General features: G+C 37.3%; 1 protein-coding gene across 3 annotated transcripts in view; it reads left to right on the top strand.

Annotated features, from left to right (window-relative positions):
• GMDS (GDP-mannose 4,6-dehydratase) overlaps positions 1-27918 on the top strand; it is a 622428-nt gene that overhangs the window by 138466 nt on the left and 456044 nt on the right. For 2 of the 3 annotated variants that reach the window (XM_032340945.1, XM_032340947.1), the window contains exons 2-4: positions 10608-10652; positions 19081-19168; positions 20723-20832. In XM_032340945.1, coding sequence (XP_032196836.1) covers positions 10608-10652; positions 19081-19168; positions 20723-20832 — 243 coding nt within the window. Of the gene's footprint in view, positions 1-2106; positions 2178-10607; positions 10653-19080; positions 19169-20722; positions 20833-27918 lie in introns of all 3 variants that reach the window. The other variant, XM_032340948.1, reaches the window with a different exon arrangement.

Here is a 27918-nt window from a genome sequence, read left to right as displayed (position 1 = left end):
TGTCCTCTCACTAGAGAACTCCTTAAAAGTAGGAAATATATCTTATCCTTATTTTTATTTGCCATATCACATTGAGTAGTCCTGTATTTTTTAGAGGTTGTTCATCAGTGAATTGATTGCCTCAAGATCTGCTTTTAACATTACAAGTGCAGAGCTGTGTTGTTGGTTTTTGTGTGTTTTTTTTTTTAAATCCTAGGGATAATGGCATAGAAATCCCTTTGAGTCTGTGCACATGTGTACATATGCACACGCACGCACACATACACACGCACACACATACGAGTGTTTTGTTTAGTGTACTGGAAGGTGGGGTTATTTAAGCATTCATAAGTCATAATTGTGGATTATTCCAAAAGTAATTTGTACTTATGTTTAAAAATTATTTTTCAGTAAACTTAGAGTTTTTATATTTTTTTAGGTAATTGAAAAGTTTTAAAAATTGTAGCACTGGCATCTTGTTTTAGTTGAAGCACTTTTATTTTGATTGAAGGAGAATTATTATGGAAATAAGACTACAGTTAGGTTTAGACAAATTGGTTTCATACACTGCCAAGTTCTCTAACTAGCTCTATGACCTTGAACAAGGGATTTAAGCTTTCTGAACTTCAGTTTTCTAATCTGGAAAAATGGGTATAATATCAGTTACCTCACCAGGATGTTGTGAGAGATATAAATGGGAAAAATATCTTAGAGTACTTAGCTATCAGAGGAATTATAGACATGTAGACTATTATTATTTTGATTGAAATAATCATACATATTTTGAAGAAAATATGTGTTGTAATGTAAGGTTAAGTTAACCATGTCTATTAAAATGTGATAACTTATGTGAATTTTAAGCATAGTGTCATGGTATAAAAAAAATATGCTCTCAATTTTCCCAAATGTATGATGTCAATCTACAAAATGTAGTCAAATAGCCCAAATAAGTCATAAATATTAGTAGAGAGACTAGCTGGGAAAGGAAGCAGTAGTTAGGCATTTCAGTTTTGTAAGATTAGATTGAAAGGTACATATGATCAGGTTAGACTGAACTAGAGTTACCTGCTTTTCAGTCGAAGACCCTGACAATATTGGGAATTTGGACTTTGGTGCTGCTGTGACTAAGATGGGAGGTTGTGTCCAATCCCTGTTAGGGCAGATATTATTTTTACTTGGGAGAATCTCTGCCCCTCCTCTTCACCCTTACCCCTGAATGCCCTTACAAAACTCTGGTCTTCAGTAGAGTGCAATCTTGATAAGGTTTTTGTCCTATAAGTCAAGATTCTTGAAGGTGTAGGGTTGAATAAAAGCTAAGCTCCTTTGCTGTTGGTGAGAGAGAAAACAAAATGACAAGATAAAAATAGCTTAGGGGCACCTGGGTGGTTCAGTGGGTTAACCCTCTGCCTTCTGCTCAGGTCATGATCTCAGCGTCCTGGGATCAAGCCCCGCATGGGGCTCTCTGCTCAGCAGGGAGCCTGCTTCCCCCATCTCTCTCTGCCTGCCTCTCTGCCTACTTGTGATCTCTCTTTCTCTCTGTCAAATAAATAAAATAAAATAAAATAAAAGAGCTTAAAGCATAACCACTGTAGAAGTTGGAGCTGTCTCTAAGTATCTCACAAATAGCTACCCTCCCCCACCCCGATGTTTCTGTGTCAGGGCTGAGCTATCTAGAAACGTACCTAGATTGTGTGGCCTAAAAGGCAGTGACACTGGAAAGAGAGTTGCAAGATAATGGAGACACATATTTTTAAATATGTGACTCTCCCTCCCCCCAAAATGATTTCTAATAACTTCTCTGAGTGGTAGAACCCAATGTCCAATATAATACAACAAATAACTGGAGAGACTTCCTAGCCCAGTTGGACCCACCCACGGACAGGACACTCCAGGGGAATCAACATTGTTTGTTTGTGTTAGGACCTCTGTGATTTACAGTCATTTCTACAACACTTTGTTTTCTGGCTCTGAAAGTTAGTTACCTTTATTAGGTTTATGATAAGTAGCTTTCTGGGTAGATGCTTACAAATTTCTTCATTTAGATTTGTGTATAGATGTTTGAATTTTATCTGTTTCAGTGATTTTAAGTTATGTAAGTCACAGTTCTTATTTTGTATCATTCTTCAGTGATTTACAGTGTCTCCAGGGTGATGGATATTCCACATTGCAGAACAGATTTGAAATGCATCAGGGAGCCTGTAAGTGATATTTCTGTCATAGTATGTGCATATTTTAGAAACAGTCTTACCTGGATTGTGCCAATTACTTATCCCAGAAAGAGATTGAGTTAAAAGATTGTAAATAGTTAAATTCTGCTTGTTACCAATAGTGTCATTTTAATAGCAACCTGTTGAATGCATGTGGATGGGGAAAGATAGAGTCATCAATATGTATGTATTCTTTTATTATAATTATTATTTATTAATAATAATATTATTACTTTTATTATTTATTATTACTTATTATGTACTCTTTTATTTATTTTTATTATTTATGGCCTTTTTTTTAAAAAAGATTTTATTTAATTATTGTCAGAGAGAGCACAGGCAGACAGAATGGCAGAGGGAGAAGCAGGCTCCCTGCGGAGCAAGGAGCCTGATGTGGGACTCAATCCCAGGACGCTGGGATCATGACCTGAGCCAAAGGCTTAACCAACTGAGCTACCCAGGCGTCCCTATTTATGACCTTTTTAAAGTTGTAAACAAAAGTACATTTGTTCTGTCTTCCTCCCTTAGCCAGGACACAAATTATAAAAAGAACTGTACAAGGAAGAGTTAAAAAATCAGGTAAATACTAAAATTTCAATAATTCTTGTCTTTTCAGTACAATTTTTTTTTTCATTCTAAATTTAAAGTTTTTCATTAAACGTAGCCTTGAACACTGGACAAAGTATAGCACTGTTTTAGTTTTGAGTACCTGTAAAAAATCATTTCCTGTGTAAATCACTTGGATGAATAGAACTACGTAAGCATATACTTTACAAAGAAACAGGCTTTAATTGTATGGACTGTCACTTTGAGAGATAATGAGAAAGGGAAAAGGAAAGAGAGAGGAACTCTATTTTCACACACACACACATACACACACCACAAAGAGATTTTTACCACAAAGAGATTATTATTTAAGCATGAAGTTTACTGGTAATTTATTATTAACTTCCCTACAGATCTATACAAGTCTTTATCAATGTATCTGGAACCCTGAGTTATAAAAACTTTGAGGTAGTATATTGTTCTAAACTTGAAAGGAGTTATTCACACCAGCACTGAACTAGCCAGTTAGGCAGATATTTAAAAGGATTTTGACAGGGATATGTTTCTTGTATTTCCTCTGTTTTTTTCCAGCTTGATTTCATGCTCAAGTGTGGTGATTTATATCTCCAGGGCACAGTGCCATCCAGTATAGAAGAGGTCAATATGGTAGTATTTCATAGCTTTTCTTTTATCTACACAGCCTTGCCACCTTCTGTCCATGACTCATGCATCTACTGGTGTTCCTGATAGCAGAACATTTAATTAGCTGGACAGGTTACCTGGTTACTATTCTCAATCTGTCCACGTGTGGGTTTGCTGATGCATTTGAAATGTGGAGGTCTGAGCCAGTGCAGGAGCATAATCCTATCTAGGCCAGGAAATGCCTGGCTTCCCAGATACTTCTCAGAGCAATAGGGCAGGGACTAAATCTCTTATTTCCTTCCTGTCCTTTATTCCATAACACCTATGGCCCAAGTGGATGTTTGATATTCACTAATCTGGGACACTTTGTATTGTTAATGAATTCTACAGAGACCACATTTTATGTTAGAACATTGGTAGATACATCATTATGGAGTGATTGATTCTATTAGTGAAGAAATTATTATATAAATAATTTGTTACAAATATATATATATACACACACATAAATGTGTGTGTTGTCTTTCTAATTATATAATTAAAAATTATATCTCTGTACCTTATTAATAACTCTTTCCTTTCTACCCCTTATGTTAACCCTTTAATCCCATTTTCCTTAAAGCACTTGTCTAATTATAGAAATTTATTTTACTGTGTTGAAATTGATGATATTACAAATGCTGGATTGTGCAAATGCAGATGAAATTCAAATTCTGGTATTTGCATTCTTCTTGGTAATTAAACTAAGAAGGTACAATAATCATTTGCAATTTGAAAGGAACATGTATTTTAAACCAACTAATGATGGGAGTTCTGCCACTGAAAGTATGCTAAACTGTTTCAGAATATTTTTTGAGTAGTTTATATTAGAGATAAAAATTAATCAGTTTTATTTATGTTCTAGATATTTATAAGAACAAACCAATGGGCAAAATATAGCCTTACTAGAAAAGTGGGAAAAAAATGAAAAGATAAAAATAAATAATTCCTAGAAGAAATAGAATATATGATCATAAATAAAAACTCTCCAGTCTTAATACTAGCCAAAAAATGAAAACCATCATTTTTTGACCTGTAAAATTGGGAAAAAAATGTTTTTTAAAAATTAACATATTAGGTTATTGCTTTTCTCTGACATTTTTTCATAAGTAAATCTTTTTTTTTTTTTTTTTTTTTATATTTAGGCTATCTTCTTTTTTTTTTTTTTAATTTTTTATTTTTTATAAACATATATTTTTATCCCCAGGGGTACAGGTCTGTGAATCACCAGGTTTACACACTTCACAGCACTCACCAAAGCACATGCCCTCCCCAATGTCCATAATCCCACCCCCTTCTTCCAAACCCCCTCCCCCCAGCAACCCTCAGTTTGTTTTGTGAGATTAAGAGTCACTTATGGTTTGTCTCCCTCCCAATCCCATCTTGTTTCATTGATTCTTCTCCTACCCACTTAAGCCCCCATGTTGCATCACCACTTCCTCATATCAGGGAGATCATATGATAGTTGTCTTTCTCTGCTTGACTTATTTCGCTAAGCATGATACGCTCTAGTTCCATCCATGTTGTCGCAAATGGCAAGATTAGTAAATCTTTTTTTAAAAATTTACCATGGGTACAAGCCTGAACATTACAATCGTACGTAGTATAACTGGGGGTATCTGGCTTCTTTTTAAAATGTTTCTTTCATCCTTCCAGCTCATGGTGATTTACTGGAAAGTCTAATGTTTGGCAACAGAGCCATTGTCACTTCTTGATGTATAGGTATGAGGCACATGTGCAATGGCTTCACACCTGTTAGAAGGGCTTGTTCCCTTGCAAATAGAGGGAATGGGTGGTTACAGAAAGAATATCTTAGTTGGTGGGCACAATTAATTCTTTATCATTCAGAGTTTGTTGGTAACATTTTTGGATTACAGTGCTCCTTTCTAAGAAAGTAAACAAAGGGAGTGAAAGTCCATTTTTCTGTGGCAGCAGCTTTTATGGGGAAATAATTGTTAACTTTGAAAGACTACATACAGGAATTGGAAATTACTTATGTTTTAAATATTGACGATATCCTGGTTTCCTGTCTACCACTTGGTCAGCTAGCTTTTACTCCACTGATAATTGTTGGCTGTATTTTTGTTCTTTGTTGTTCTTCACTGGATAATGCATTAGTGTGTTTTACATGGTTCTAAACTGTAGACATTAGTCCAGTCTCTTCATTTTTTTTTTTTTTTTTTGCAGTATTTTATAGTGAAAATTCTGAGGTCTGGGAGTCTGAAGACTTTTTCGGGGCGGGGGGGGCAGGTACTGCTACTTCCAAACTGTGTGACTGTACACCAAACATTTAAATGTTTTGAATCAATTTCCTGATCTGTAAAGTGACAGACTTGAATTAATTAACCCTATGGTCTTTTGAATTCTGTGAATTTGAAAACGATTTTATGTAGTGATTTGTGTTACAAACACGAAAACATGAGCCAGATGAAAATACTTTTCAAAAACATTCTGATTCTGTATTCTTCGCACATATCTACATTGCCAATCTTCCCATTGGAAGTTTTCTTCTTTTTTAATTTTTTAAAATTTATTTGACAGAGACACAGTGAGAGGAGAACGTAGCGAGAGGAGAGCAGGGGGAGTGGGAGTGGGAAGCCTCAGCAGGCTTCCTGCTAAGCAGAGAGCCCCATGAGCCAGATGACCTGAGCAGAAGGCAGATGCTTAACCTACTGAGCCATCCAGGCACCCTCCCACCCCCAGTTGGAAGTTTTGATTCTAATTTAGAAATGTGTCCTGTGCTAGTCATCGAGGTGTTTGCATGTCTCTTATGGAGAGGTATAGATACTTTGATACTGTAATTGCTGTTAGCTGAAAAGATGCTTATTTTAGAGTAATTAGAACTTATAGAATTACAGAACATAAAGGGCAGTGTAAATTGGTGCTTTCTTCCCCTACAAGAGGGATATTCTATTATCTGATGCTTGAGATGATCTAAACAAAGGAATTCATTTATTAGTGGTGTGATTTCTCTAGCCCAATACTACTTATCTTATACAGTGTTAAAAGAAGCTGCCAAATGGTTCTTAGGCAGAAACACACTGTATGATTTAGCATGCATTTCAAAGGAACAAGGTTCTCAAATTGCATATAAGAAAGTGTCCTTTTCATTTGTCCTTCTGGGCTATAAGTGCATCCATGTTTGAAGGAAGAGGAGAAATGCTAGTTGCCTGCAGGAAGGTAGACTTCCTGGCTCATACGTATTTGGATGTGGGCTGGAGGATCAGTCAGTGGCTAATACAGCATTTTGTGGTCATCGGTAGAAGAGGTAAAATTTCTGTACTTCCTTCAGCTTTTTATAGATGTGTAATTTTAAGTAATTTTAATACTCTAGTCAGGATATGATTGAATTAATTTTTTGAATTATTCTTTATTGTTATGGTGCTGATCTGGAACATTTCTTTTTTTTTTTTTTTAAAGATTTTATTTATTTATTTGACAGACAGAGATCACAAGTAGGAAGAAAGGCAGGCAGAGAGAGAGAGGAAGGGAAGCAGGCTCCCTGCTGAGCAGGGAGCCTGATGTGGGGCTCAATCCCAGGACCCTGAGATCATGACCTGAGCCAAAGGCAGAGGCTTAACCCACTAAACCACCCAGGCGCCCCAAATCTGGAACATTTCTGAGTATTCCATGAAAGGTGAAAAATAGAGATACCCAAATATTGGGACTGTAGGCATCAGGGGCACCTAAATTGGGCACTTTGGGTCCCCGGGCAGTGGCCCCGCTTCTTTGTCCCCACTTCCTTGGCTCCAGAGCTCTGAAATAATACATCCACAGCCAATCCAAGTCCACCTTCAAACAATACTGTACTGCTTCCTGTATAGTGCACATGCCCAAACAAGATCTGAGAATTCTCACGTGCTATGTACTGTCGTCTTCCTCTGAGTTCTGCAGTGTTCTAAAATTACATGATGTCGCTTAATTAGAACTAGAAGCACTGATTAATCTATAAAACACTCCATAATGGGAAATGATTAAGTCAATTTGGTTTAAAAATGAATCTGTTATGATCTTTTGTTCTTTTGTTGGTTTTTTTACTTGTTTTGGTAGGTCCCAGTTGGAGGAGGTTGAGGAGAGTGGTTGTTTTCTAGGTCAAAATAATGGACAACTTCGGGGCGCCTGGGTGGCTCAGTGGGTTAAGCCGCTGCCTTCGGCTCAGGTCATGATCTCAGGGTCCTGGGATCGAGTCCCACGTCGGGCTCTCTGCTCAGCAGGGAGCCTGCTTCCCTCTCTCTCTCTCTGCCTGCCTCTCCATCTACTTGTGATTTCCTCTCTGTCAAATAAATAAATAAAATCTTTAAAAAAAAAAATAATGGACAACTTGGATTCCAGTTCTGGCTTTGCCTCTGTTGTGTGATATTATGCAGATTGGCTTCTGTCATGTGCCTTATTTACCTCAGGGGCCAGTGGCTCTTTGCAATTCAGACCAAGTTCTTGCCAAGTTCTTGCAAGAATAAGATAGAAAATGTTACAGTCATGGTGATTACTTAAATCTGTGTAGCATTTAATATGAAATGGATACCCTTAATAACCATGTACAAAATTAAATTTAAGAGTCACAATTGGGACATTATCTCTTCAGTTAAAAAGTTTTCTCTAACAAGGATTGAACCCAGGCTGGAATTTGTATTGGATTAGTTGTGTTCATAGCAAATGAGTTGGAAATTTAGTTCATTTAGTTCCTTGTTTTCTGAGGAATTAAGTATCAGAATTTTTAATGTCAGTTGTAGGTTCTCAGTTGCAATGACATTCCAGTTATGAAGTCTTACTGAAGCTTTCTCCAACTGCCCTGTTCTTATAGAGGAGGCAGAAACAATGATCTTGTTGGCTTGGCTGACGCCTGCCTGCTTAGATACTGTGTCTCCCTGTGGAGTCCCCTCAGGGGCTCAGGGAGAAGACAAGCGGAGGCCAGCTGGGCTCCCTAGGTCTGAGACCAGGAGCCTTTGCTCTGCTCCATTTCCCACTCATTGTGCAGCTCAGGCCCTATCACTTGAGAGACCTGGAAAGGAAGTCAGGAGGAAGTGAGTGCCCTGCTGGTTCAGAATGTTCCAGTGTGGTTGGAAAGTTTGAGAAGGGCCCTGGGTGAGAAGAACAAGACCTTATTGACAGGGTTCAGGCCTGGTCAGGTCTGTTTCACATCAGCTTTCTGAATAATCACAGCTTTCCCTGCCCTCATGGATCTCTAGCACTTTCACCTCTGCTTTTTTTTAAAAAAACAAACAAAAAAAACCAAACAAACAACAACAACAAAAAAAAACCACTGTATACAGCCATGGTAGAACACAAAGCATTTTAACTTTTTATTCCAAGAGAAATTATGAAACGTATGATAAGTATGGTGTTGCCTGCTTGAAAATGACAACACTGATACCAACATCAAAACAAAACTTTATACATTCTAGGGCTTTCCAAACTACTGTAAAATTAATCTTCTTATTGTAAATACTTTTTCTATTAAGGAGCTTTCTCACTGATTGATTTATAAGAATACCCATTATTCTCAAATTCCCGATAGTCATATAGACTGGCCTGGCCTGTCCTGGTCTGAATTGCTCAGCCCTCTTACCTGATATAGTTTGCATGTTAGGTATTTAAAAACCATGCAATTGTGTCTATATCAAAAGATCGAGAGGAAAAGGAATATGCCAAACCATTTCTCTTCTTCTCTACATGAGTCTATAAACCAGAATATTTATGTCAAGAAGTCAGAAGAAAATCTGCTGGAGGTTTTAATGAACCACAAAATGTGTCCCTTGTATACCTTGCCTTGTCATCCTACCTGAATTTATGTGTGACTCCTACATTAATGTAGTAAACACTCTCTTGGCAGCCCTGTCATTTTCAGGACCCATAGGGTGTCTCCATTTCCAGCTTTAAGTCAGCTAGTGACAATAATAAGGCTTGTTTCATTTTTCTTTTTCCTGGAATATCTGGTGGGAACTTCTGAAGCTCAGAGGGATATTTTAAACTTTTTTGAACTGAGGAAACTGAAGAAAACCCAAATGTTCCCAACTACTTTTGAATACACAGATTTCCAGTAGTAGTGGGAGCCTCCCATTTTTATGTTTAAGTCTGTATGGGATGGAGAGGACTTACCCAGGCTAAAAGCAGGTGAGCAGTTAACAGGATTGATTGCAGAATGTCTACCCAATTCATATTTAGAACAAGGCTGGTGGCTTTTTATAGTACCTCTAGAACACTGATTTCTTACCCTTTGGCCTCCAAATAGTTTTATTTGATGACTTTCATACTTTCTTACCCTAAAAGTGGCACATGAAATATTTTAGTTTAAAAACCACTGCCCCTTACGTAGAAATTTTTCCAAGAGTTATTAAAAACCAATTGAGAATCTGTGTTTAGTCAGATACCTTCATCTTAATGTAGGGATTAAGATGCATCCTAATTTACAAAAAATAAACATCCTCTTTTATTTAAAGTTTATGAATGTATGTATATGCATACATATTCAGTGATAATAATACAAACCTTATTCTGTTTAACACTCTCTCCCATCCCTAAAACTCTTTTTTTAGTTACTTTCCAGAACCCTTGAGTTAGAAGCCAACCCCCACCAGTGCCTAGAAGGTCTTCCTCAACAAAGGCACTCATCTTCCTCCTCTCTGCCACAGTGTCTTTTTTCAGTAATGTTAATAATGTTCTGGTGTTCTACCTCCTTACACTCACCTGCATTTTCCCCAAGTCCCTGCAGCTCCCATCTCATTCCTTCACTCGAGATTCCTTTTTCACAACCACCTAGAATTGTCTGATTCCTGTTTTACGTTCCTGTAGTATTGACGTCTGCTTTGCTACACATATTTTGCATATTTCACACGGCTAGTAAGTGGCAAAACCTAAACCCACATCCATCTGAAGTGTCATGTTTTCTCTGTTGCCCCATACAATGTCCCTGGATTTTGTTTCTTACTCAGTAAATAGGACAATGATAACACTCAACCATGCTTCTCTGGTGCCCAAGTGAAATAATGTCTATGAAAATGCTTACTGAACAGTGGAAAGTGTAACACCATTCTGTTTTTACCATCACTAGCTGTATTATTTTTATTCTGGTTGCCATGATCCTTAATTTAAGTTCATGTAACTCCTTTGGTACGTTTCTCAAAGCTCTCAGTCTTGACTGCCTTCTATGCTAGCTGCGATGGGTCTGACAATTGTCTATTTTCCTTTTCTTCCCAGGATGGTTCATACTTGGCTGAGTTCCTGCTGGAGAAAGGCTACGAGGTGAGTGACTCAGTGAGCAAGCACAGGCTGGTGGAATCACTTGGACACAGTGGCCTCCTGCTTCCTCTGCCGCCGTCCTCCTGTGTGTGTTTTCCATTGAAACTCTGATAACAAATCAAAATCAGGGGAAGAATGTGCCTCTTGAATTGTAACCATGCCAGCTCATTGTGCTATTTATCTGCTGGTGAGCACTGGTGGCTTCCCCCTGTTCCTTAGTGTTTAACTGCTTTGCACGCTTTCCACATTCTCAGATAAAGCAACCTGGGTAAGCTAAAAGCTATAACATTATGAGGGTTAATTTATGATGTAATGTGTTACATAAAAAAGTCCCACTCACAGTGAAGTCACTTAATTCGGAAATTGCACAGAGCAATAAAAACTAAGCTGATCTTTGGCAAGCTTGAATGAAACATTTACACTCAGAGGTTTTTTCATTCTAATAGGCAGCCATATATTTTATGGATGCCAGCACTTCTGGGTTTGCTGCTTGGTGTCATTATCATTGTCATCTTCTTTTTCTCCTCTTTTGCCCTCCCTTTGAACATTTTCTGCTTTCCTTAAAGGAAATGGGTTTTACGTATTAAGTTTGATGTGTGTAAATCTTACTTTTTCTAAGGACAATTTTCTGTATATGAGTTCATGCTGTACAGAGAACAAAAACCTATACAGTGACCTATATGTTCTGGCCTGGTTTGGGAGTATATATATTAACAAATTTGGATTCTCTGGATTATTCTGATTATAGATGTACTATTTTTAAAAAATGCGCACTGTGGGGAGATAGAAAAACAATAGCTAGGAATTTGGCATCTAAATGCCAGCAGGATCTGAAGAAAAGGAAACAACTTTTCTTATTGTAACTCATAATCTTCTCTAAGAACATTGACTTTTAGACTTTCAGAAGTAATAGCACATATGTTTAGCATCTTCTATTCCTTTACCTAACCAGGTCGTTTTATATCTTGCAAAAATATCAAAATAAGCCAAATATGAATATGAAAGTATACATATACACTTGTGTTCATATACAGATTCCTGTAATTGAGTGATAACATACGTATTCTGCAGAGCAGAGACTTTTAGAGTAGATCATATATAGAGTTGGTTTTAGATAAAGACTAAAAATTTATTCAGACTACATTTAATAAATCTAAAAGGGAAGGATTGGCAGAGAAATTACCTTGTTTCAGGTGTTGGCAACAGCTAAGAGGTGTTTGGTAGCTAGAGAGGAGTTAGTGATTTATCTGTGTATCAAGTGAACCAAGAGAGGGAACTTAGTAAGACCGGATGGGGTTCAGGATGTGCTACCCCAAGATGTGGTACCTTAGCATATTGAGTATTTTAAGCCTAAGGAGTTTAGAAACTAGAGGCAGTTTGAGAAAACCGAGAAATTTCTCCTATTAATCTTTGTTGATTTAATATGGAGGGGGAAAAAAGTTTTCCTCAACCCTCTTATGGTCCCTGGCAGGGTCTGAAAATAAAACTGAAAAGCATATAAGTTTATTTTCTGTAAGTTTAATGTGACTGGAAACTTTTATAACAAAATGAAGATCGAAAGAAACCATTAAGGTTAAGTATTTTTATGTTAGGTTTGGTGGATAATGGGTGGTGTTGGAGAAATATGACAGGTCAGGGAGTATGAAGTAAGTATGGGAAACCTAACAAGATCTGTTTGTTTGGATTCTTCTTGGCATCCCCTCGTCTTCAGAGATAAGGATATTCGTTTTCTCCCATTATAGTGGTGGGCACCTCTCACTGGAGCATTTCGTGACTATTTCAGGAGAGAAGAGCAGGGTGAAAGTTAGAGAGACTTTTCTGCTTCTATTGTTTTGTCAGATTCCTTTAGCTTAAAATATTCCATACATCAAGGTGCCATATTTCGGGGTAGCGTGTCCTGAACCCCATCATGGTCATTGCAGTTTTGAAGAGTGAGGTGGTATGTCAGAAGGAGTGCTTAAATTGCATGGATGTTGAAATTTACTTCCAAGGAGGACATGGGGAACTAAGAGGTGAGATGAGGATGATGGCAATAAATAGTATCTGCAGCTAGTCCAGAGGAAAACGGAGCAGGTATGATGGTGTGAGGTGGAGTAGTCACTGTGATAATGTGGTGGACTAGTGATAGTGCCTGGGGTTAACGTGGATATGGTCGATGGTGAGTAGTCTCAGTCAGCATGGTGGTGCTGTTAGCATTACCGGAACTGGCTAGGCTTCTTATAGGCACAGAGACAGACAAAGCTCTTCTTAGGTGGCTTGTTAAGGAACCAGCAGACTTCAGAAGATGGGTAGTAATGTTCCCAAATGGATGACAGACTTAGAAATAAGTGTAGTGAGAACCTAGGACTGCCAGGTGAGCTACAAATGTTTTTGTTCCATTGACATTCGAAGTCATAAGAGCAGATTTGATTCTGATAAAGACAATAGAAGGCCCACTTGGCAAATCACAGTTAGTGGGAGAAATGAATCATTGAAACAATGATTGGCAAGAGAAGAGAGGTTTAGGAGTGAGATCCATAAATTGATAGAAGGAGATAGTATAGATAATACAGGAGAAAGGTATAGAACTATAAAGTATAATCAGAAATGACTCCTTCTCGTAGTCAGGGGAAATATGAATTTTGTAGAACTAGGGGAGCGAAAAGGTAATTATCCATATTGTATTCAATTTTAATAGGCTGCTGTCTTCCATTTTAAGAGATGGCTATAAATGGGGGATAAGTTATTAAGGGAAATCTAACGATGGCACAGACTTCATCTTTTTGAGCTTGGGCTGAAGGAAATTTTTCGAAGAGGCTGCATTGAAAATTTTCCAGAGTTATCAATCAGCAGTCCCTGGTTGCTCAAGACCATGAGCAAGATAATATGGTTAGTAAATTTCATGCAGTAGGGTAAGAGGAGACACCCGTCTGTACCTGAATCCAGAAGGTCAACATCAGCAATTTGAATGAGCACAGACTTTAACTCAGCAGCTCAACCTGTAGTGTGCTTCAGAGTCACCCAGAAGCCCCATAAAGATGAGGATGGCTGTTTCTGGGTCTGGGAATCAACCTTTCTAACAAGCTCCCACCTGTTGCTGATGCCACTCTCCTGGATCTTACAGGTTGGGAACCAGTGCCACTATAGTTTCAAATGAGGTCCTTTAATCGTAAGACAAAGATGAACACAATTTCTTAAGGTACCTTAGTTTGTGGGGCTTTCCTTCTCTGAGTTCGTATACTATTTAGAATTTAGTCTTTGTATAAGGAATATCAGTAATCTAAGGAAGAGTTGCAAACAATATACTTTGGGGTAGCAGAGTGCGAATCAGGAACAAATAAACATGGGGAAGAAGAGCTATAGATTCTGTGAATATGCTTAATAATGAGGATGAGGGGCAAATTTTAATTGTCTAGCAATGGCGAAGTCATCCTGTCATTGTGAAGGTGGGGAGGCATGGTTTCTGTTGGAGAAGCAGTAGTCAACTGGAAGGGGGCAAACTGAAGAACAGAGATAGGTTGGTGGGGTAGTAGTGACGTGGCCACATAGGCAAAGGCAAACACTATCTACAGAATTAGCATAGCACAGTTACATATATTCCTTACTTTTTAGCTGGCTAACTTTAAAGCAAAAATAGACATTTGCATATGGCTTGAGAAAAGGAATATCATGTATGAATAGTCTGATAGTTATGGTTAAAAACCTTGTGTGACCTCACACAGTAGATTCTGAAAGGTGTGGGACCTTCTAATGTGGCCAGTGAAATCCATGCATCTGGTTCTGAATGAACTACTTATTTATTTATTTAAAGATTTTGTTTATTTATTTGAGAGACAGAGCATGAGCAGTGAGGAGGGGCAGAAAGAGAGAGAGAAACACTCCCCGCTGAGCAGGGAGCCCGATGCTGGACTCCATCGCAGGACCCTGGGATCATGACCTGAACTGAAAGCGGATGCTTAACCAGTTGAGCCACCCAGGTGTCCCTGAATGAACTATTTAATATGAGAAAGTGAAGGATTGCTTTATTCCTGGTCCAGTTCTCACTGAGAAGAGACTCTGTTTAAAGGTTTAAAGTTATAGTTTTTAGTGTTGCTTCTTTTTTTAATTGTACTTAACATTAATTATTAAAGAGAGCGCAAAGAGAATGAATCTAACACTTAATATTTATAGAATATAGGTGTCATCTCATGAAGAGGGAAACTAAGAATTATCAGGTTTTATTTAAAAAATCACCCTTTAGGGTTGCCTCAGTGGCTCAGATGGTTAAGCCTCTGCCTTAGGCTCAGGCCATGATCCCAGGGTCCTGGGATCAAGCCCTGCGTTGGGCTCTGGGCTCAGCAGGGAGTCAGCTTCTTCCTCTGCCTCTCCCCCTGTTTGTGCTCTCTGTGTCTCTTTCACTCAAATAAATAAAATCTTAAAAAAAAAAAAACACCCTTTAAAACTTTGAGTATTTAATTCTACAGTTGTTGAAGTGCAAAGCATAATTCTCCCTTAAGCCCCATCAGCCAGCTTCAGAGCAAGGGAAGTGGAAGAGGCCATCTAGCTCACTGTGGCAAGGAGGCCCTTAGGCCTGGGTGCCGGATAGCCTGTGTTCTAATCCTCATTTGCCACTCCGCTGGCTGTGTAGTCATGGGCAAGTCACTAGGCCTTCCTGAGACTTGGTGTCTCAAGTAAAATGGGTTGATAAAAGTACCTGTTTCCTTACATTGTCTTGAAGATTAGATGAGACAGTACATGGAAAACAGTCCAGAGAAGCTCTCTGGGATTTGTGGGGCTTTAGTTGATATAAGAGTGACACGGTGACCCAGTACTTGATGCTGACAGCCCTAGGGATACAGATTTCATAGAAGGCTTCTTGGTCCAGTTTATTAATTAGCATTAGTGAAAGGCAGACCTATTATATTTCCTAGGATCTTAGCTCTGTGCGCATTCCTTCTGGGTGTGAGGGGACAGGAACATCGATAGAAGTGAAACTCTAATAAAACTTTCAAGTGCCTTCCTAGCATCACTGTTAGCAGATAAGACAACAACATATACTTTTATACCCATTTTGTACCCCAAAAACAAAGAAACTAGAAAAACAAAAGACAAATTCAAATCTTTTAAAAGGAAAAATTTGTCTGGAAATAAATGAAATATCTGTATTATGTAATGTGGCAACAAATACAGCACAGCATATCAGAAATTAAAATAAAGAATAGATAAATAGTGGGTTTTCCTTCTAAGAGGAATTATGACCAGGGAGTATGAGGAGCACAGGAAGGAAATGACATATAAGGATTGTCCAGTTGTTATCTGTGGGAGATTATTTGTTAGAACATGGAGTTCCTATTCAACCATTCATGATCTGTGAGAATCTGTAAAATACTTTTTCTGGGTTTCTAGAAGCCTTGGTGAAAAAAGGCAGAAGGATCCAGTTTGTTTTTATGGATTTCATTTTGAGAAGATACTGAGTGTTGGTAGGATGGACCATGTGTACACTTTAGCTTGACAACTTCCACTGGTTGTGTGATTAATCTCAGGCAGTGTCCTCACCTGTAGAATGCGTGTAATATAAGGAAGGGTGTTGTGAGGATAAATGATTTAATGTCTGTGAAGAGCAGTGTCTGGCATGTGGTCATTGCCGTGAACATGTTAGCTATTCATGTTACCTATATAACTTGCACTTTTCAAAAGGCAAGTGGTATTAAACATCCCTGGGGAGTTATCCTTGCCTCCAAGAGAATTCTAGACATTGAAGAATTTGAAATCTAGTGGTAGTAATTTTCTGCTTTCTTGATTGAAATAACAAACAGATACCAAAGGATGTGAAATCCAGTGGTAAGAATTTTCTGTTTTCATGATTGTAATAAAAAGTGAACAAACAAATGAGCAAGCATTTCTCTGTTATATTGCCTAATCTGACTCTAGGTTTTAGAGACAGACTAACTTTGTTCTGACGTTGAGATAACTTGAAATTTTCCTTTCATCACTTAGTTAAATTGAACATGAAATTTGTTTGTCAAAATACTCCTTTCTGTTTAAGACCTCAGTTTTTCAGAATTACATTTAGTTTTTGAACAGCTGCAACATAATAGTGATTTTGATTAAGTTTATATGGAGTCATATTCAGCTCATTTATCTTTTCGCTTTGGTTTCCTAACTCTTCAATCTCTTTTTCCCCCCAAATCCTTATAAAAACAAACAATAACCTTACATATATCCCTTCTGTAAAGAGAAAGCTGCTAATCTCAAATTCTTAACTAGATTATCCAGTTTGCACACATTTTGGCTTGTCTTAAAGTTTGTATTTCACCTGTCTCTGAAGCAGACAGACTCAGCTTTCATTAGTTCTTAGAATAATACTTGCTGTCATGGATTAAGCATTTGGCAGGTCTTTCTTTCCCTGTATACACATACCAAAAGTTGGGAGTGAGGGGAAATTAAAACACATTTTTTCATATTAAAAAAAACCCTAGTGCTTAATGCTTTTGGTTATAATTGTGACAAAAAGTCCTATGTTATTTATTTGCTGTGACTTTGTGTAGTTGTCTGATCTTATATTGAATCTGTCAATATTATTTAATATTTCCACCAGAGCCTTTTATATTTATATGCAAGGTGTATGTACATGGAGTTTCTCTTTGTTTCAGGATGTTGGAATATGTGACTTAACCAGAATCCAGCAATTAAGTGAAAAGATAGACTAATCATGTTATCATTATTATTTTCATTGTTGTAATTAAATGATCTGTTTTTACAACATAGACATTATTTTATGTCCAATGAACTAAAGCTCTACTTACATCTGAGAAAGCTATATTTCAGAAAAAATATGGTGGCAAACACACAGTTTTGCCATATGTGAGTATATATGTGAACTTGGTTTTTATTAAACAAAAAATTATTTGTTAAAATTATTTGTTAAACAAAATTATTGTTCGTAGAGCAGTTCAACTTTACAATTAAATAACAACTTAAAAAATTGGAGACCGTGAAGTAGAATAAATTCATGGCTTGATGTGTTATTTTATCTACTTCTAAATTAAGAAATGGAGATGTATACCCAAATCTCAATTTAACGTTTCCTAGGTTTTACAGTTTGCCTCCTAAAATTTTAGTCAACGGTTTGTGATGTTCCCTTCTTAAAAATATTTTCATTTTACCACATTTTCTTGGGCTTAGTTCTTTTGGAAAATAGTGTGGATGAGTGCTTTTCTCTTTGGCTAAAGCTGCTAACCAAAAGAATTATTAATTGTGGGTGTGTTGTATCCTTTGCAGAAGTTAATTTCTCATGTATGCCGTATAAAATGACGATGACATGTCTTTCTATTTGAAAGAAAGTCTTATGTGCTTATAATTCCACACCTTACCCCACCCCCCCCAATCTGGAATATTTGAGTCATACCAAGGATTAATTTTGGTTTGAAACAGACAGAAAACGATTGAGTTAAAATATAGAAGTGTATTCAGCTGCAAATGAAACTGCCCAACATACGAAGGAACACTTTTAAAATAAGCGAAGGATTAAAACTGCCACCAGTAGAACTGGAAATTGGGCAGCTGGTGACATAAGCTTGTATTAGCATTGGCAACACAAAGGGAGTGATCTTGACATTAGAAGGAAGTGAGACCAGGTCTTGAACAATTTCTCTTATGTATCCGACACAAATAGTCTTTTCTTTGGTATCAGACAGGTATGCATTCTTGTTCCAAGGACTTTCTTCCCCCTCACACAAATCATGGTTAAGCTAAAGATAAAAATTTAAAAAAGTGAAAAATCCTTTCTTCATTTGAGTTTTCTTTATGTCTTAAATCTAGTAGAATATAAATCTTGTCCCTAATCTATGCTATTTCTTTTCAACAAAGCTGGATAATAGCAGCTTCTGTCTATTTATATTTGTGGACACAGGTATATTTATATATATGTAATAGGTGCACGATGCAAATCTCTGAGAACACTGGGAGGATGTGGTGGCATCACAGCCTCTTGGCCTCATGCTTTGTGTTACAGAGGCTGCAAGGCAGTTTTTACCGATATGATATGGCCTTACGTGGTCTGTCTTCAGTTTCAAACTGAAGAGATATTTTGTCAGCAGCAGGGCTCTAAGTGTGTATGTGTGTTTGGAAAAGGAGACATTTGAGTATCTGTAACTAAGCATTTGCTGAGAAGTCACATAATTATCTAATTACTTTTTTTGAGATTGGCAGTGAAAACACTGCAGAGAGATGGAGATACAATGCTGGTGGTTGGGGAGTGGTTGGGGAGAAAGGCAGTGGTTGGGGAGAAAGTAAGCAGTAGAACTATTTTTAATAATTTAAAGATAAAATAATTTAAATTTAAAAATAATTTAAAGTTTGTAAGTTATAGACTTATAGTTATTTTTCACAAGGTAAGCATTAACAAAGAACCTCTGAGTTGCTTATTAATCCTCATTGCACATTTATAATTTTTTATCTTTCCACATTGTAGGTCCATGGAATTGTGCGGCGATCCAGTTCATTTAATACAGGTCGAATTGAACATCTGTATAAGAACCCCCAGGCTCATATTGAAGGAAGTAAGTAATTTTTTTTTCTAAAATTTCTTTCTGTAGCTTCCTATATTATGATAAGTTGTTTTCAAATGTCCAAAGCCCATCAAGTTGCAATTATTTACCCATGAATTGCCTGCATTAAATGCCATCTGCATGCTTTGAAAACCCTTCCATTGCTTGCTGCCCCTGGGCCACAGTGTCATCTTGGTTAGGCTGTTACAGGATATTGGTCAGGTGATGCTGCTCAAGAAACCAAGAGTAGACATGCCTTTGATCACCTTTCTCCAGGTGTCCTTATCCCCTCCAGTAAGATCAGGTCCATATTCACAGCACACTCCTTTGCTTTTTATGTTTGGTGTAATGTAATCAAGCTAAGTGATCTGTGTACATCTATTTAATTTTTAAAATAATTTGTGAAGACAGATCCAAAAACAGGTGGCAATTAAAACTATATTTAATTGCTTTACAGATCACTGTCAGTATTTGCAGTTGCATGTTATTTTTGTTAATAAAGTTGCCTGAATGTAACCAGCCCAGTCATAGTGTGTTCTCATTTGCCTTTTATAGCAGCTCCTAAGCTTGTGAATGAAACCATTTTACAGATGAGGAAATAGAGGCAGAGAGAGGTGGTAACTTTATTGAGGTCACATACCATGTAAAAGACAGAGGTAGGACCAGGACACTGGGTTTTTAACTCCTGAGTTCATCCTTCTTTTCTTGTCCCATTTTTCTAGCTAGCAAGGATAATTCAGTCTGCATGTAAAGCATTAATGATTTTGTATTCATTTCAGAACACCAAATATTTGCAATTTTGTGTTTACTTGTATAGGTAGTGATATCATCAGGAATATAACCTAGTTAGTTGTTTCCACTAAAGGCTTTTTACCTTAATATTTAGGCTACTCAGTACATCCTCCTTGAAAATTATCATTTTTGTGCAAAGTACAGAATGGTCATACCATTGGATCTAGACACATAGATCATTATTATGTAAAAATCACAAAAATATCAAGCTAGCAAATCACCCATCTACATGGGTCATATTTAGTGAAGTCATTAAGGCTATGCTGTGATTTAGGGTTAGAATAGGCTGGCTAGTTGTCCTAAACAATTAATGTCTCTACATCAGGCGTTTTATGGATGGCTTAAGGATTGATGTCTATGAAGTTCTTAAAAATCGCTAGATAAAAGTATCTGGTTCACTATTACCAGTGTATTACAGAATTCTTTAGACAATGTGTTCATTTTTGTGAGATTTTCTTTGTCTGAATCTCACTCCTATGTAACATATCTTACAAACTACCTGGGAACCATATGATATGTTAATTGTATAACATTGTCTTGATAAGATTTTTTAAAAAGTTCATTTGAGTTTTTACAAATCTTACACATTTTTTACAAGTTTTACACATGTGAGTATCTTTCTACCATTTAGTTTCTTTAAAGATGACAGTTATATTCTGCTGCTCTGAAACCAGTCTGGTTTTCAGACTTTCAGAACATACCTTTCAATTTTGATATTTTTTTTAAAATTGGCTTATTTTTTCTTCTATCTAATGATATGCTTTTGAATTGTAGACATGAAGTTGCACTATGGTGATCTCACTGACAGTACCTGCCTTGTGAAGATCATTAATGAAGTAAAGCCTACAGAGATCTACAACCTTGGAGCCCAGAGCCATGTTAAAGTAAGCCATTTTTACAGATAGATTTCTCTGGCTGTGTTCCTGAGTTGTTCCGTATTTTACTTTTTTCTGTTCCTTTTGTTGTTGTTGTTGTTGCTGTTTCCTAATGCAGGCACTACTCCTAGTCTTCAAGTTTAATAAACGAATTTAATAGAAATACTATACTTTTTAAAAGTGTATTCTCTGTTACTGAGCAACATAAAATCTACTGCTAACATTAAAATAGCAGTATTCATTTATTTTGGGTTGATCTTGTAGTCTGTTTTCTGCCATTTCAAATCCCATTGTGAATGAAGTGTTTTGTTAAAATGGTGGAAAATGTAATGCAATAAAACTACTATTTTAATATTAATTTTTGGTAGTGGTTATATTACTGGCCAAGAAAATAATATTTTTTTAGTTCAATAATATGTTAAAATTAACCAAGTTAACTTTTTATTGTAAGTAGTAAAATCATGGGTAGAAAAGCAGTTTTTAGCTTCTTGTCTCCTCAGTATGATACAACTAATGTTGATTTCTTTCTGAGATAAATTCAGATTCTCTGGTAGTCTACTTACCTCTCTTTAGTTTTTCTTTCTGGAACAAATCACAGTAAACCTGAGAAGCCCATGCCTAAGGCTCTAGCAATCTGCTTAATTCAAATTTCCATTTTTGTTGCTGTATCCCAGTGTCCTCTTGAGTTAGTGAAATCTGAAGCCAGGAATGATATGAGCTCTATTTAGATACTTATTCAGTCACAATAGTGGAGCTGAGAAATAAAAGCAAATAACTCTAAGTTAAAAGAGCCCCTTGTCATCCTGCCAAAAAAAAAAAAAAAAAGTCCAGAGAATCTATTAACTCTTTTTTTTTTTTTTAAATTTTGCTTTTTAATGAACAAATTCAGCAGTGTTATTTCAGAAATACTTAAGGTGATTTGTATTCCTCTATATCCCCAACTTTAGAAAGAATGGAATCTATATGCCTGTTTAATATCTCTGCTAGTTTAAGGGAGAAAATATAAACTAAGTAAGATGAAACCAAGTGTGGAATATAGTGAGAGAAACGTAGGGGTTACCCAGTCTTGTTAATATTAAATTTAAAAATAGTATATAAATCCTCATAATTTATATTTTTCTCTAAAATGTTATCCTTGAAGGATAGCTACATATCAATAAAGTTACTCTTTATTGTGCTGTCTCAGAAAAAAATTTTCCCCTTTCTTAATCTCTGATGATTCTGTTTAGTATCCAGTGTTAACTTTTGGGCTGTGAAAGTTATCAGCATCTTTCAGTTAGAGCAGAGCTGTTTTTCTAAATGATTCTGAATATCTTTTCTCATTTTTAAAGGATATCTTATGCATACTATGCCGGGAGAGATTACCACCTGTTTTCTGTGGAGAAGTAGTTGCTGTCTTTATTACTCCAGGTGTGAAGACTGTTTATCACTAACTGGAGCAATCAGTCCATCTTCCACATTATAATTTATCTAGTTGCTTCTTGGCCTTTTTGGCCAGTGTGAGAGTATTTTCCAGGCAAAATTAGAATGTTTTGTTATGAATGCTCTGTTACACAGTTTCCTTTAGATTAAGAGCTTTCCTTTGTGATTGCAGATAGTTTATCACCCCTGGACCTATAAACTGGCATGGTGGGAAGATGTAGGAAATTTTATGAAGATTTATTTATAGAAGGTCCCCCCTCTCCTGTCATTTTAGTGTTAAATGAACCAGTCTTCTCCTTTTTCCAAAAACTTTTAGTTCAAAAAGTCTGTTGTACTTTTCTTACTTGAAATGAACCTATTCCTTTGTGAGTATCATTCTAGAGTGGTTGCACTGTAAGTATAGAAAGCTTAGGAAACCAAGTCATTTCATTCTAAGTTGCTATGTATGTGAAGTTTGTCTGTTTTTATTGTGTTTTGCCTGCTTCTCCTGAAGGCCAGTTAATTGGCCAGAATGGTGCTTAATTGAATATTAATTTTGACTTGTAAGATCATTTAGCCCTTCAACAAATATTTGCATTTATGATGGAATGGAGGACACTAAATGTATGAAACCCACTTCTGTTGTGGAGGTTCTAAAGTGGTGTAGGGGTGACTGTGGCTTGTGACAGAGGCTGACGTTAATATCTTTGAGTCTTTAGAGAATAGTGAGAGAACTTCAGTGTGAGGGGATTATCATGGTATAAACGAGGGGTTTTATGGAAGAACTTTGCAGACATATTTAGTGGGAACTTGTAGTTGAAATGAAGGTAGTGATGTAAGGCCCATGAAAAGTGAGAAAACTTCGGTTATGTCTGTAACATGAAAGCATTCTAAATTATCTGAGCAAAAAAGCCGTTGAAGAGAAATGTGATGTATGGCTGTGTAGGAAGTTGGACTACCTTTGGACAGCCTCTGTATATTTTTGAATATGGGGAAAACAGATTTAGAGATGAGTTTTACAGGTTAAGTAAGTCTAGCAGTAGACATATTGGAAGCTGTTGGAAGATGGTGGGAATGGGGTGGATGACATGGGGTGCCTGGTCGGGCTGACCTCTCTGCTGATAAGATATGGGAGCCAGGGAAGAGGGAAAGCAATTCAGTACCCAGGGGACAGAAAAGTAATGGTATGTAGTAGAAGTAAGCATTCAAGGAGGGACTGTTGGAGTCAGGCAGGGTAAATGAAAAATTCTCTCTTGGATATATTCTACTGGCAGGACTTGAAGTGCAGTCAGGGGAAGCAGGTCATAAGGTAGTTTAAAATATGTTGTGAGGTTTGGGAGAGATTTGGGGTACAAAGATGTAAAATCAGCTCTGGGAATCTTGAGATAGCAAGGAAGAAGATAGAGAAAGAGGAATAGAGGACTAAAGCTTGAACCTAGGAGACGTGAGTGCATTTAGAATGGGAGGAAGAGTAGTCACTGATGACAGGAAGGTAGGAGATGGACAGGCAAGAGAGTGGAATGGTCTCACAGAAGTAAAAAAAAAAAAAAATCATGCTATTTTAAGCAGGAGGGAATATCAGCAGTGCTAGATACTCCTAAAAAGAGCATTTTAGCATATGATAGAAGAATTAGTTAGGGTGCAGAGGACTTAGAAGTTGAGGGGTTATGAGGGAAATGCAAATTGAGTAGATTCTATTCTAAAGGTTCCTGGTATAAGAGGGAAGAAAGAGAATATGATAGATAAGGCTCACTTTAGCATCAGCTGCAGGTTGCAGGGCCATTCCCCAGAATTTCTGATTTATTAGGTCTAGAATGGGGTGAGAACTTAATTTTTAGGACATGTTCAGGTATTGCTGACCCTGGTCTGGGAATTTCACTTGGAGAACCATTGCTCTAATGTTTCGAGTCCCTTGGTTTACCCATATTTAATATGTGCCTTAAATGCATTCTTCTTAGGCATTTTTAAAATGTGTCAGCTTTTGTTTTGATATAAAATTATCCTGCTCCTTACCAGTTAGTGACCTAGTGAGCTTTTAAAGCCTGAAACTATACCTTTATCAGGAATGATGAGAATGGAAAGAGTCTAAGGAGAATCTGATATATGTTTTTACCAAAATTCTTCCCATTCACAAATCTTTTTCTGTGTAGTCCATGAGAAATACTAGTATTTTAGAGGAATAGTATGAGTACAAACCACTGCTAGAATGTCCTTTAAAAATCCATGTTCCATGCCACTATTTCTGCTGTGATCTAGGGTCAGCTTGATTCTTTTTTTTTTTTTTTTAAAGATTTTATTTTATTTGACAGACAGATCATAAGTAGGCAGAGAGGCAGGTAGAGAGAGAGGGAAGCAGGCTCCCCGCTGAGCGGAGAGACTGGATGCAGGGCTCAATCCCAGGACCCTGAGATCATGACCCGAGCCAAAGGCAGAGGCTTTAACCCACTGAGCCACCCAGGCGCCCCGGGTCAGCTTGATTCTTAATCATGGAAAGAGTGGCTGTGGGGCAGGGGCTGGAGTGAGGGCAGCTGGGGATGACAGATGGCCATGTTGCTAGGGCGATGTTGCTCTGTTCCCTTACCACTCCAAGGCTCTGTGTGTTGGTCTTCAGTTGTCTGCCTGTTCTCCTAGCAGCTTGTTAGGGGATTAGGACGGAAAATACATATAAGCATGCATGCATGCATACATACAAACATACATACATACATACATTTTTATAATTGATTTCTCAGTGTTAGCCAGCTTTGTAGGATTTATTGTATTCTTAGACAGTAGTTCTTAAACAAAACTTCTTTCTGACAGTGGAATATTTGAAGTTAGGTTAATTAAAATACATTTTTATTATTTGGCTTGGAGCTTTTTTTAAGGAAGGCTCTAATATTAGCACATTTTATATTTAATTTTGAATCTGTGACTTCTAGACTGGGTGTTGTTTATGTTGGCTTCTCTTTGTGCAGGATAAAGTCTTCTATCACTCTCACTTCCAGTTAATTTGCTGTGGGCTATGGTATGCTAAAAGTAAGGAAAATAAAATAATAGGAAGTTGGTCTGGTTTCCTGTAGGAAACCAATGAAGATGAAATTGGTTCTTGGAATAAACCCACAGCAGTCTGGGAAATACTGACTGAAGACATTTTTCTGAATCATAAACAGAAAAATTATGACTCATGAAGTGTGGGTCATTGAGAGGCTGATTTGATCTTATGTGGGAGAAAGTGAGAGATGACGGAAATGTACTAGTTATTAAAAGTAGTTAAATCTAGCATGATGACATCATCCAAGTAGGAACAAATTATCCAATATTTAGCCCTGCCCATTTTCATGGGGAAAATGTTTCAAGAGCATGCTTTTTTGTTCTTCCTTTTTAACTGTGTAAATAATAGTTTTTCAATAATTTGTGTCTTCAATTTCTTATCTGTTCAGTGTGCATTACTGTCATGATTTTGGATTTTTCCACCATTCCTCAAGCTTCTTTGGCAATCTCATGTCATTCTTGAAACCATAGTGTTGGATGAAATCTTCCTACAATAAATCTAGTCCAATATTACTCCCTTTTGTCTCACAGTGTTATGTTGGAATAGCCTTTATTTTTTTTCCCAAAGAAATGAAAATTATGCAGTCATGGAATGTTATAGTTAAAAGGAACTTCAGAAATGACTTCATATGATTTTCATTTATAAATGAAATTATCTACTCAAAGTCACGCATCTAATTGCTGGCCAATCCAAGATTGGAACTCAGATATTTGTTTTCTATAATTTATTTTAAAGACCATTCAAGGAAATGATTACAATTGTGATGTAAAATAGTTCTCACCTTAAGTTTTTCTTTCCCCACATACCTAAGTTTCTTAAGTTTATTTTTTTTTTCCTTGTGATGTCAGTAGATAGAAAGTTGTTTTCTCTTTTCGGTTTTGAGAAGGATTTTCAGTGTTAAAGGCCATTAGTAAGTCTTTAATTTTCTTATCCAAGAAAAATAACTTTAATTTTATCTACTTCTTTAATTTTATCTTATGCAAATTGAACAACTCCATGCTTTTCATTAATTTTCTGACCCTTTGATGACCTTTATTATTTTTCTTTTCAATTCTCTGTAAGCTGTTTGTTTAATTTTGTTTCATGACACCTGGGAGGCCTGAGTGCCCAGAAGGTAAACTGGGGCATGGCTGAGTGAGTGGGATCAGGAGTGGGAGTAGGATTTTCTTGTCTGGTTGTGTGGTACCAGTCAGCAGATTATGGGCATGGACGCAGGAAAGGGCTGAATCTAAATTGTCCTTATTGTGGAACTCCCAGCCCAGGAAGCTAGGCAAGAAGCAGAGTTGACTATGAGCCAAATGTCTAGTGTAGTGGCAGGCACCAAGTTAGAATCCCGGAGAGATGAGAGAAAAACCAGGCCAGGGAATGATGTTGGGAATAAAAAAGAGACATGGGAATTAGACAAGTGGCCCTTGGGAAGAGGACTGAACAATTTAATTAACCAAGGTAAAGACTATCATCTCCAGTAGCTTTTTCCTGGCTGGTCCTGGGAGTTGAAATTTATAGCTAAAGAGCTGACCCCCATATTTATCTCTAGGAAGCCTAAACCTATTGTGGCTTCTTTCATTGAGGGGAGGGAGACAGGCAGCTAAATGTATTGAAGAATTGCCTTATGGTAGGAAAAGGCAGGTGCCTATGTTGAACATCTGGTTACTGCCTGACTAACCCAGTTATAGAACAAAATAAAATTGCAGCAGTGTGGCCCTTTGCTGTGCAATCATAGCAAGGGTAAAGTGTGGCGTATTAAAAACTCAGAGCAAATGGCAGAGAGTGCTGTTCTTCTGTGTCTTTTATCAGTCATTCCCTTTTTGGGGGCGGGATCGGGATCTTGGGGAGGCTGACAAGGAGGTGTGAGCAGAGCAAGAAAATAAGGAGTAGGCAGGGGCATGACTATTGCTGTCAGGAAGGGAACTGTAACAGCATCCTTAAATGTGGGTGAGGGTCGAGCTCCATGCCCACACAACCGTGTGTTATATTTCATTAGACTGTGTGGACTATAGCTATTCAGTGCTTCTTCTGCATGCTGCCTTTTATCAGGCCCCAGTGCCAGCACAGTGATGCAGGAGGAGGCTCACAAATGCACATCATTGTTAGAGTTGGAACAACTCATCCTCCAAGCCCCACTTTTGGAAGATCCCATTAATAGCACTCTGCTTTTATGAAAGACCTGTATTAGCACCTGTTATCACCAATCAAAAGAAATCTGAAGAAAATTTTCACTTTTATGAAAATAGGTGCATAGCAAGAATAGTGTTCAGCGCCTGTTTTACAGTGAGGCAGCATGCACCCTGAGCAGCGAGAGTGGCCGCATCAGGCTTCTTCCCCAGGAGCTACATTCGGCATCTCAGGATCAAGACAACATTGCTTTGAAAAGTGATTATGAGTGTCTGTGCTTTATCTTGACTTTTGTGCATCTGTAAAGCAGGATGTATCCTAAAGTATCAGGAAAGCCTAAGGGAAGTTATTTTTTGGGTCTGGGAATGCTCAAAAATATCATATAAATTGATCGTAATTGTTTCTTTGCTTTATGCCATTTTGGCTTATGAAAGTTTTCCTAGATGGTCTACTTTTTTGGATAGTGGGGGGAAACCTGTAGATGACTGTCATGGGGCAGAAGGGAGGAAGGTTTTCATGAGGTACTGTGATACAGACAAGAGTTA

The sequence above is a fragment of the Mustela erminea genome, chromosome 4 (genome assembly GCF_009829155.1).
Source record: "Mustela erminea isolate mMusErm1 chromosome 4, mMusErm1.Pri, whole genome shotgun sequence".
Lineage (NCBI taxonomy): Eukaryota > Metazoa > Chordata > Mammalia > Carnivora > Mustelidae > Mustela > Mustela erminea.
This window is presented reverse-complemented; position numbering and strand designations above follow the sequence as displayed.